The 12,590-nt window shown below is 39.8% G+C and overlaps 1 protein-coding gene across 1 annotated transcript in view; it reads left to right on the plus strand.

Annotated features, from left to right (window-relative positions):
* lrp1bb (low density lipoprotein receptor-related protein 1Bb) overlaps positions 1-12,590 on the plus strand; it is a 1,555,752-nt gene that overhangs the window by 1,117,304 nt on the left and 425,858 nt on the right. Inside the window, exon 51 of the mRNA XM_034186395.1 lies at positions 2,770-2,889. Coding sequence (XP_034042286.1) covers positions 2,770-2,889 — 120 coding nt within the window. The remainder of the gene's footprint in view (positions 1-2,769; positions 2,890-12,590) is intronic.

Genomic DNA, 12,590 nt, shown 5'->3' on the forward strand with positions numbered 1-12,590 from the left:
TCTTGTTGGATTTGTGAGAATTTACTGAATCTACTGGCACCTTGTTTCCCATGTAACAATAAGAAATATACTCAAAACCTGGATTAATCTTTTTAGTCACATAGCACTACTATTATTCTGAACACTACTGTATAATTAGTGAGTATCACTGAGGTAACATAAATAATACATAAAAGGGGATGTAATACAGAACCCTGCGGTTAAATTACGCTGGTTAAATAAAAAATAAATAAATAAATAAATGCCACTGACGGGATTCGAACTGCAAATTACAAAAGCTCTGATTTCCAGATGGAAACTTTACCACTGCACTACAATCACTGTCTTATAACAGGAGAAATTACGAAAATCAACAAGGACATAATCATGTTTTTTAAAAAAGAGAAAAATCACAGTGATAACTGACCAAACGGCATTTGTTATGGCATATTTCTGCTGATACTTGACTGAAATTGGCTTATTTGTCACACTGTTGGCTTGTCATATATTCCTGTGGTGCGCCGCTTACAGGACACGCATGTCGGGCTGGGCCCACGCGGGTGTCCGGCCCAACACGCGTATGCTGTCAGACAGATATGACATTCAGATCACCTACTGCGTGTCCACATGAACTGACAGTCCGTTTCAGCTGGGACAGCTTGTCAGTGTGCCGCTGTGCACACTCTCCAGCCAGTCACAAAAGTGATATATGTTTTTTATATATTTCCACGTGAGGACAGCAAGCACACACATGCGCGTGTCCATCAACACAGTACGTGTTCTACAGATGTGATGTCCAGCACCAGAGATGTCAACAGCTGCTGCTGTTGGCAGCCAACCACGCCCTCTGTCCGTTCCGCGCACAGACCAAGGTGTACCTCTGTGAACAGATGGGAGGTGCCTTGCCTGCGGGGGGCTTGCGAACCACATGCATGCCTTGTGTTGGGGGGAGACACATGCTGCCATCCAAGCAACATCTTTTTCAGAGACGTCCCTGCTTATTTCAGCAAGACAATGCCAAGCCACGTTCAACAGCATGGCTTCATAGTAAAAGAGTGCAGGTACTAGACTGGCCTGCCTGCAGTCCAGACCTGTCACCCATTGAAAATGGGTGGCGCATTATGAAGCGCAAAATACGACAACGGAGACCCGAATCTGTTGAACAACTGAAGTCGTACATCAAGCAAGAATGGGAAAGAATTCCACCTACAGTACAAGCTTCAACAATTAGTGTTCAAAAACTGTTGTTAAAAGGAAAGCTGATGTAACACAGTGGTAAACATACCACTGTCCCAGCTTTTTTGAAATTTGTTGCAGGTATCCATTTCAAAATGAGGAAATATTTGCACATAACAATAAAGTTTATCAGTTTGAACATTACCATCTTGTCTTTGTGGTGTATTCAATTGAATATAGGTTGAAGAGGATTTGCAAATCATTGTATTCTGTTTTATTTACATTTTACACAACGTCCAACTTCATTGGAATTGGAATCTGATGAGTCGGCATTTCAAATTGTCGTGTCCTCTGGACAAAAGAGAAAATAAAAACAAAACATCCAGATTGTTACCAGTGCAAAGTTCAAAAGCCAATGCCAAGTCATCGATTTCATCCCATCCATTTCCATTGTATTCTGTTTTTATTTACATTTTACACAACGTCCCAACTTCATTGGAATTGGGGTTGTCGTTGTAACAACAGGGTACAAGGTGTTAGAGGTAGCTATAATTTTATACGTATTGCATACGATTCCTGCCTTATGCGCAATTTGGCCACATTTGTACTGTGTGTGAAGGGACCCTCAGAGGTGTCTGGATGCAGTGAAATACTGGATGAGTTCAGACTGAGATGACTGCTATTAGTCCTGCTAGAAAGAACCATCTTAATGATTAGTTAAGTGCTGCTGGGTCACTGTATGATTCATTAAAGTGAGCGATTGTTCATTTTTGATGAATCATTGCCTTCTATCATGCATATCAGATAGATGGCTAAGACCATTTTAATTTATATAATGCCTGAGACAGATGCTGAAATACTGACTCATGCTTTTCTGTCCCTCGGGATGGCAACTGCAACTCATCATTTTCTGGTTTGCCTACATGACAGTATGAGATGTCTGTAGATGATTCTGACTCGTCACCTTAGGGAGAATTTTAAGATGCTGCTCATAAGTTGCAAGATACTGAATGGTTGGTGCCATCTCCTGTGGCTGACCTGCTTCAGCCATACTTGCCCACTCATGCCCTGCTGTCACAGGGGGCTGGCCTGCTGTGTGTCTCAAGGTTATCAATAAGACTGCAAGTCAAAGAACTATACAGTTTGTGTTCCAACTTATGGAATAGTTTATCCAAGACATTTGGTATTCAGGTTCGATAAAAAGTTTTTAAAACCAGAATGAAGACAGTTTTTGTCTTGGCTGCTTACAATTTAATTTTTGTAATCTAATTTCTGTTTTATCGTTTCATTTAATGTCTTTTTTTCAGTTTTTTGAAAATGCTTTAATATATTATTATTATTATTATTATTATTATATTATTATTATTATTGTATTATTATTGTTATTATTATTATTATTATTACAACACTTGTTTGTGTTTCAATTATGTTTGTGTCCTCTTCATCCAGTGAATAGAGAAAAGAAAATGCTAAGGGGCAGCTAGGATTTAGGCAACTTGTTGGGTTTTGATTAAAAACCTTCTGTACTTTTTATACCTGTTACTTTTGTGGTTGCTTCCTCTTCAATTTGTTTGATCTATGGAGTTGAAATCTCCTTTCCTTTGCTCCCTGCAGACTCATCATGCTTGTGGAACCAGTTTGCCTGCTCAAAGAACAAGTGCATCGCCAAGCAGTGGCTATGTGACGGTGAAAATGACTGCGAGGACGGCCTTGATGAGAGTGTGCAGATCTGTGGTTTGTGTCCTTTTAGATGTCATCTGCGTTGGTCTTAAAGGTCGCATCATATATAATGTGTGCCAGCTCTCTGTATTGCCCCAGCAGAGCTGGAAATGGACAGAAATGAAACAATATTAATGAGACAGCAGGCATTTCTAATAATTCGTGGGAGGCACATTCATTTTCATCATTGAGGGCCCAAGAGGCACGTCTTTTTCAGTGTTGTCTGTTATGAAATCCACAATAAAAACAACCCAGCAGCATGAAAAGTCATAGTTGCTGTGAATATTAGTTGCATAATTAGATTGTAATGGAGTGACAACAAAATATATAATAAAATTGCCAAAGGTTTCTATGCGTATTGATTTGGCACATTGATTTGGCACAAGTTATATGCTGGATGCCCTTCCTAACACAACTCCACATCACATGGACAATGGGCATGAGTGGCTAACTTAACGGCTTATCTGGCCGTTTCCAAAAGAAGAAAGGGATATTACTCACTGATTTAAGCATACTGTATGTCAAATGCATTACTGAGGCCCACTGGGCTAGTACTTATCCCAGATACTGTAATATGAAGGAGATAAAGTGCAAGGTTTCTCTCCCATTGTCAATTTTGATGTCCATTTTTGTTGGAAAAAACCCAAGGGGCAAAAAAGCAGATACCTAATTGATGCCTGAAAACAGGGTAATCGTGGTAAAAGTGAGATTATAGAACATTGTGAGCACTGGGAAAGTTTTAAATGTGCTTAAAAATGAGAATTCAGGATAAATCATGCCATACAAAACATTATTAATTGGATTTAACTGATGCAGAACAGGGGTACTCTTGTGTAAAAGTAGGCAACTTGCATGTAAGCGATATAAAATCATAGACAGTATGAATTTTGCAAGCTATTAAAAAAAAATTTGGCCTGATTTATTCAATTTTGAAATCAAGATCAATATTTGGACCAATAATTGCCAATGGGAGACTGGCCTGTGGCACTCTCTCTATGGGACACTAGTCCATCACATATTACTTCCCCAAACAAGGCCAATATCCATTTACAGTGGGGTGGAATGGGACATTGCATGTGAAGTACCAAGCTAATAAAAATACCTTACCAATAAACATTCAAAATATGTTTGAAAAAAGAGTAAGTAGTTATAATTTGAAAGGAATAGAAGTCTTTAAAAAAAACAAGATTCAGAAGCAAAGTAAAGGAACGGAGTATTGCAGTAAATGGTGTAAAATTATGGAACAACCTCAACAAAGAAATCAAAGAATCAAGGTCGCTTAAATTATTTAAAAAATGTATTAAACTAGATGTATTAAGTAAGTATGAACTATGAAATAAGTCAGTGGGTTGTGACAAAGTCTAAAATGTAATCTGTTAATAATGTCTAAATGTTTTTAAGTCTAAAATGTAACCTGTTAAATATGTAATCTTTAAATAATGGCTAAAATTATGAAATAAGTCAGTGGTATGTGACAAGTCAAAAATGTAATCTGTTAAATAATGTTGAATAATGATGCTTAAAATTGAAAGATTGTATTGTAAAAGGGTCAGAAAATATAAGACTTGTTCTTCCCTCTGCTCCTTTTCATTCAGTGTCTTGTAATATATCCATTTCTGCTTTTCTGTTTTTCTTTTAAATGAATGAATAAATATTGAAAAAAAGTATGCTGTTCAAAGACACAGACAAGTAGCATTGTTACAGATTGAACCCTTGTCTTTCAGGTGGCAATCAAAGACTTTTATCACTGAGCTACCTGGTTAATTTATGCTTGATAATACTTTTTTCCTTGCCTAAATCAATACAGTTTGAAATATCAGCCATTTCTCCAAAAGGGCCAACAAACCCACTGCATTACACAACACAGAACCAAGAAATGTGGGCACTGTTGATAACTATCATCTGGCTTTCCAGTTACATGCAAGGAGGATAAATAAAACAACATCCTTTCATCTAAAGAAAGCTACAAAAGTCAGACATTTCCTTTCTACCCCCAGAAAAGGCTGCCCATGCTTGTACTACTCGTATGCTGTCGACTGCAGTTCATTGTTCACTTCAGTAGCAGTCTTCCCAAGCACTCTATAAATCAAACACTTGGACAGAACTCTGCTGTCAGATTTTTAACTACAACTTAACACATCACCCCTGAGCCAAAGGCCTTGCAGTGACTTTCAATTTGTCTGAAGGTAGAATTAAGGTCCTGCTATGTGTCTAGATCTACAGACTTGTCTCTGATTCTGTCACTGATGTACTTCCAATATGTTCTTACACAATAAAGTTTGCAAAGTAAAATTTAATCTCCCTGGACTGCTTTGGTCCCACTCCAAGTAGAGTTATATAACTCTATCACAGAGTGAAATTATTCTACCATAGTTCTAAATCTTATTGTTTCACTCTGATAAAAGTGATTTATATTATAATAGATTAGAGTTAACTGTTTGATGAGGGTGTACAGGGTGTTTCAAAAGTCACTCGTGGTTTTTATTTTCTCTTTTCTTTGCAGGTATATGACATAGGGTATTAATCTTGTCCTTTTGCCCTCTTCAGTGACTGAGAATTTTTTTTTCAAGTGCAAATTTGAAGTGTTCCGTGGTGTTCTTGAAGTGTAATGCTTACTTTAAAACAGAGGTGCAAAATCTCTGCATGGATGGAGGTGCTTCAATATGTGATGATTTTGGAACTCTATGAACCTCATTATGCACCATACCGAAACACCATCCTCAACACCCACAGAAAATTCATGGAGACTGGACCCTTTGATAGATAAGCCTTGTTCAGGAAGACCCTAAAGTGTGCAGAGTGAGAAGAATGTTGCAGCTGTCTGGGAGGCTTTTGATCTTAGTCAAGGAAAGTCCATTCGGAGAGAATCTTCAGAATTGAATAACAGCCCTACTTCTATCCAAAGGATCTCGTGGCGTGATCTCAGGCTCTTTCCCTACAAGATCAAGGTTGTTCAAATCAGTTGCATTGAATCACAAGACACAACCAGGTAGAAACACATGAAACTCTGTTGGATCATTTCCCTTCCATCCTGAAGCAGATGTGGTTCAGGGATAAAGCTCTCTGCAATGCGAAAGCTGGAAGAGATAATACCCTCATATGGGGACTTACCAGTCCTGTGCAAATCCACGAGCACGAACGGGATACGCCTAAATTAATCTTCTGTTGTGCTATCTCCTCAGATGGCTTAATTGGCCATTCTTCTTCTGTGATCGAGAAGGACACCCTGTGAATGTCAACAGCAACATTTACCTCCGTATGCTTCAGGAATTCTGTGTCCCCGAACTGTCAGCTGTAGCTAACATGCAGCAAGTCATTTTTCAACAAGATGATGCCCCATCATGTTATTCGTATGAAGTTTGTGCATTCCTGGATGAGCACTTCCCAGATCGGTGGATTGGTCGTCGTAGTTCCATGGAATGGGCTCCCCATTCACCTACTCTCACACCATGTGATTTTTTTTCTTGTTGGATTTCATCAAGTGGAATGTCTATGGAACAAGGCCTTGGGATCTCCCAACACTCGAAGAATGCATCAGATACACATGTGCTTCAGTGACTCCCGAAATGTTGTCAGATGTTGGTGATGCATGCGTGAATTGGCTTGATTGCTATGAAAAAGGTGGTGCTATTTGGAGATGGACCAAATACAGTCCCTGTGTTACAGTGTAGTTGTATCCCACAGATTATGCTGTCCAAAAAGCACAAACAAAAACCTAGAGTTAAATTATTTCTGCTTTGGTACTAAAATCGAGAACAATCTCTCTGGATGTGACAAACAACTTTAACTAAACCCTTTAGTGTTGCTGAAAAATTCACCTTAGAAGCTCAACACTTTCTTTCTTTCTTTCTTTCTGAAAATTTTAACTGACAAATACATGGATTTGAAATTCAAATGTTTTCAAAACATTTCACATTACATTATAGCTGTGTTTGTTCCATAAAAGCTGATGATTGAAATTTTGAGCACTGCCTAATACTAGCATTTTGTGAAGGATCAGTATTGGATTTGTGTGTCCTGATCAACTCCCACTTCCTCGTTTGTCTGTGTTTGATATTTCATTCATCATAAAGAGCCTGTTAACAGTGTGCTGTGGCAAAGATGCTGCAGTTGACTGAGTCAAGATGCAGTAAGCTCTGTCACATTGCCACCAAAATAGAAAGCTGCATAGCGACCTTTATTTGCAGGTTCAACTGAACGTTTCTGTTTGCCCAGTCTCACCTTTTTTTGTTTTTGTGCTCCCGTCACGAAATGAGTCAAATGTTCTGGGGATGGGGTTTTTTTAACTCACTATTACTAACCCTACTCCTACCCCCAACCATAAACTTAACCATGACCTAACCCTACTCCTTCCCCAACCCTAACCATAACCACCCCGACCCCCCTGCTTCACTTTTAATTTCATGCAGCCATCATGGAATGAATTAGAATGAATTTGTGCTGCTATGACGAAAATGAGGCGGTTTTTGTGACAATATCACAAACCAATAGATTAATGTATATTTGTGTTGCTGAATCACGACATGCCATGAGACTGGGTTGTTTGTCTGCTGGGGGGTTCCCATGATGCACTGTTTTTTCTCTTTTTGCTCTGTATGCACCACTCTGCATTTAATCATTAGTGATCGATCTCTGCTCCCCTCCACAGCATGTCTTTTTCCTGGTTCTCTCCCTCAGCCCCAACCAGTCCCAGCAGAAGATGCCCCTCCCTGAGACTGGTTCTGCTGGAGGTTTCTTCCTGTTAAAAGGGAGTTTTTCCTTCCCACTGTAGCCAAGTGCTTGCTCACAGGGGGTCGTTTTGACCGTTGGGGTTTTACATAATTTGTATGGCCTTGCCTTACAATATAAAGCGCCTTGGGGCAACTGTTTGTTGTGATTTGGCGCTATATAAAAAATTGATTGATTGATTGATTGATATTGCAATGATAATTATATGGACTGCTTTGTCATCAAAACTGATTTCTATTGGGCTGGATTCCTTGAGAGCACTTTCAGCCCCATTTGGTAATAGTTTTAGCACTCGCTGTCTCTATGGTTAGTACACATTTACAGCTGGGTGGACTGGAACAATGCAGGTGGATTGTTTTCTCCGAGGACACAGAAATGTAGTCTGAAGCACAGATCTGGAATTGAATCTGGTTTATATGTTGGTAGTCCAACTCCAACCTCACAACACTATGTGCTATATAACTAAGGATTAAACAACAAGAAGCCGTGCATTATACGGTTTGAATGCATGACGTGGAGTCTAAAACACCACAACGCGAAGTACATTCAGACTGTATAATGCACGGCTTTGAGTTGGTTAATCTGCTTATACCATGGTCCCACACAGTGAGCTAAAACACAAATATTTATTTAAGTTAACTTTTTTCGTGTTAACTTCTTCTTTCCTGTCTTCAGTCTTGTCCAGTTCGTCCGATGTTAAATCTTTATGCCGTTGCTTTTGCTGTTCTTCTCTGTTGCTCTTCTCCTCTTTCCATTCCTCAAACGTTTTATTTTGGCCAAAAATATTAAAATTCACTTGGAAATCCATGTTTTATTGCGTTTGTCATTCACCTGTCAAACACAACTGATCTGTGCCAACTGATTTGCGCGTTGCTGTGGTGACGACCAGAGGGGACGATATTACAGTGACTAACTCACTGAACTACGTGTGCATATACACGAAAATAATGCCACGCCAGTTAGACATGGAATTCTCACTGACCATGGTATAAAGTAGAATAACTTGAAATGTTTTGTCTTTTAATTCATCCAGACTGTGGATATTAAATACAGCTGTAAGAGCAAACAGTTTCCCCACCTTTATTTGCCTCTTTTACCGTATGTGAGAGATTTCTCAAGTGGCAGTGCTGCCTATCTGTGTTTGACCCTGCTTTGAAATTATGAAGATTGAGGGCACAGGTTTTCCCCACTTCTCTCTTTGAATTAGAGTGTACAACAGTTCCAGTGTAACAATTAAATGATGAGCAATCAGTCACTGTAGTTGTTTGGAGTTGGAGTATGAGATGAAATGTGGGTTCATTGGCATTTGAAAGGATTACACACTAAAGAAAAAACATCTTCCCTTACTACAGGCAAAAGAGCATTTTTACTCACGCTTTGATCATTCTTAATATATTCACAATTTACTGGGACAAAGTAAAGATCTCTCCAATTAGGCAGGAAGACCATTATTAAGTCACAGTATACTAGTTTGTATAATTTAGCCTCCAAAACCAGTGCCAGTTTATGTGTCCACTTCTTTCAACATCAAAGCAAAACTGAGTGGGTGCTCTAATACAGGTTGTGAGTAGCTGTGACGGTAAGCTTCATTACAGTTACACTCAACGCACAGTAATTAGATCTGATAGGCTGTCTGTGCACAGTCAACACCTGTGGTATCAGGAGTTGTGAGCCTGTTGGATTGTGAAAGCTCCATTGTTTAGCTCTGTCAGTTGTGTGTACACCGGATGTTGCATTCATTGAAGAATTACAGAGACTGCAACACTTCATTGTGGTGTCAAAACAACCAAACAGCAGAAGGTTGGGACCTGTGACATCAGATGTTTCATCCTGGTCTCACGGCAAGTTGTGATTCAGCAGCACGAAATATACATTAATCTACTGGTTCGTGATATTGTGACGAAAAGCACTTCTTCTTCGTCACTGGCAGCAAAATTAATTCTAATTCATTCCATGATGGCTGCACAAAATTAAAAGTGAAGCTGGGGGTCAGGGTGGTTATGGTTAGGGTTGGGGGAAGGAGTAGGGTTAGGTTATGATTAAGGTTAGGGTCGGGGGTAAGTAATAGTCAGTTAAAAAAAAAAAAGTCACGAAAATTTGAGTCATTTCATGGTGGGAGAAACCATCTGCTGAAAAAAGTGACAGTCGTAGGATTGAGGGCATCACATAATTCCCACATGATCATGTTAAAGTGGTCACCCCTTTCAACTTTTTATCATAATAATGTAAAAAAGTAAGTTCTTTTGGTTTTTTGGATCTACCTATATGGATCTGTATGTTGATTGGCACAAATTTTGCCCCTCATAACACAACTCCACATTACATGGAGAAGGGGGATTGGTGGTCAAGAACTGGGATGCTTCTCTTTTGGAAGGAACTGTACTGACCACTTGGCATGCTTTCAAGGGTACATGTCATAATCAAAGAGCTTTACGCCAATCATGACACATAACATTATGTAATTTTAACACTAAAAGTAAAGACAATGACATAAAACAAATGAACAACAACAAAAAATCCCCATCAAAATCATAAAATACACATATTCAAAACTTTATATTGTATGGCCTTGCCTTACGAGGTCTGTCCGTAAAGTATCGTACCTTTTTATTTTTTTCAAAAACTATATGGATTTCATTCATATGTTTTTACGTCAGACATGCTTGAACCCTCGTGCGCATGCGTGAGTTTTTCCACGCCTGTCGGTGACGTCATTCGCCTGTGAGCACGCCTTGTGGAAGGAGTGGTCCCGCCCCCTCGTCGGATTTTCATTGTCTGGAAATGGCGGAATGAAAAGGACTTTTTTTCCATCAGAATTTTTTCAGAAGCTGTTAGAGACTGGCACCTGGAAACCATTCGAAAAATTTATCTGGCTTTCAGTGAAAATTTTACGGGCTTCACAGAGAATAAGGACTTTAACTACAGGTTTAAGGACCCCTTTAAAGGACGGTCGGTGCGCCGCGCTGCGAGTTGCGACGATGCGGCACAAACCACTGGATCATTTCTAAGCTGATGGCTCTGTGGATACGAGACCGTCGTGTGCTCTTTCTCTGGTTATCACAAGAGCTGGACATCAGCCATTTTCCGGCAGATTTCACATTTAACAAGAGATTTTGTCATGGAAAGCCGCGCAGAGGCTTCGCGCGTCACGACCGATTCGCTGATGAAGCGAGACAAAGGAACACCTCCGTTTTGACATGTTAGAGGACAAGTTGGGACATGTCTATCTCGGCTTTCAGTGCTTACCAGTCGAGTGAGTATAAAAGAACTTGTGGAGAGCTGGACATGTCCAAACTTGTCCTCTAACACGCCGAAACGGAGGTGTTCCTTTGTCTCGCTTCATCAGCGAATCGGTCGTGACGCGCGAAGCCTCCGCGCGGCTTTCCATGACAAAATCTCTTGTTAAAAGTGAATCTGCCGGAAAATGGCTGATGTCCAGGTCTTGTGATAACCAGAGAAAGAGCACACGACGGTCTCGTATCCACAGAGCCATCAGCTTAGAAATGATCCAGTGGTTTGTGCCGCATCGTCGCAGCTCGCAGCGCGGTGCACCGACCGTCCTTTAAAGGGGTCCTTAAACCTGTAGTTAAAGTCCTTATTCTCTGTGAAGCCCGTAAAATTTTCACTGAAATCCAGATAAATTTTTCAAATGGTTTCCAGGTGCCAGTCAAAAACAGCTTCTGAAAAAATTCTGATGGAAAAAAAAGTCCTTTTCATTCCGCCATTTCCAGACAATGAAAATCCGACGAGGGGGCGGGACCACTCCTTCCACAAGGCGTGCTCACAGGCGAATGACGTCACCGACAGGCGTGGAAAAACTCACGCATGCGCACGAGGGTTCAAGCATGTCTGACGTAAAAACATATGAATGAAATCCATATAGTTTTTGAAAAAAATAAAAAGGTACGATACTTTACGGACAGACCTTGTACAATATAAAGCACCTTGGGGAAACTGTTTGTTGTGATTTGGCGCTATATAAATAAAATTGATTGATTGATTGATTGATATTCCAACACAACTAGCAACTCCCAACCTCATAACTGAATAAAACTAAGCTAGTCCTCATGGCAATGCACCAAGGACCACGTGACAGAGTAGACATTGATTCCCCGCACATAATTATAAATTACTGAGAAAATGTTTTAAAACTGGATTCAAACGGCTCAATAGGTTAGGTAAGCCTAACGAGATCATGCCAATAAACCAGGGGTATTCAACTCATTCCAGAAAGGGCAGAGAGGGTGCAGGCTTTCTTTCCAACCATTAACATCACTTTGAGCAGATGGAATCAGTTAATCAGTGAAATCACCTGTCGGAGTAGATGGTTGCAAAGAAAACCAGTCCGCTCTCGGCCCTTTCTGGAATGAGTTGAATAACCCTGCAATAAACCTTGCCAATAAAGATCTATAAAGAACCTTGCATATGCACTTCCTCCTATATGTTTTCTGCAATATCACACTATCATTGTTAATTTACCTCAATGAATTTACCTAAATGTTATGATATATCACAGAAATAAAGGTACTTTGTAATAACTGGATTTCAACATGAAGTAACTTCAGTCTTAAAAAAGTAAGTGGGGCTACACCTTCAACATTAGCTTGTGCACCTGTGTTACCATTTTATAGTCACATGCTTTGTCTGTGTTTTGTGGCAACTGCTGCTGTGACTTCACGATGCTATTTTTTTGAAACACATCCAGGAGAATATCAGCAGTTGGTGCCAGAATGGCTGACTATACTGCCAAGACTGTGGAAGGGGAAACAGTGAACATAACGCTTGCAAAATGTTGTACAATTTATTATTTGAATCTTTTGCGAGGGCTATCTGGGCTGAACTCAAACAGTGTATTTTCTCTGTTTTGTTTTTTTTTTTTTTATTCTGCTGCTTTCCAACCTCTGACTTCAACAAGACCCCAACACTGCTTGTGGTCCATTTCTCTCTGCACCACCCACACCTAATTAGCTCAATGCAATGTGTTCAGT

The sequence above is a fragment of the Thalassophryne amazonica genome, chromosome 14, assembly GCF_902500255.1.
Source record: "Thalassophryne amazonica chromosome 14, fThaAma1.1, whole genome shotgun sequence".
Lineage (NCBI taxonomy): Eukaryota > Metazoa > Chordata > Actinopteri > Batrachoidiformes > Batrachoididae > Thalassophryne > Thalassophryne amazonica.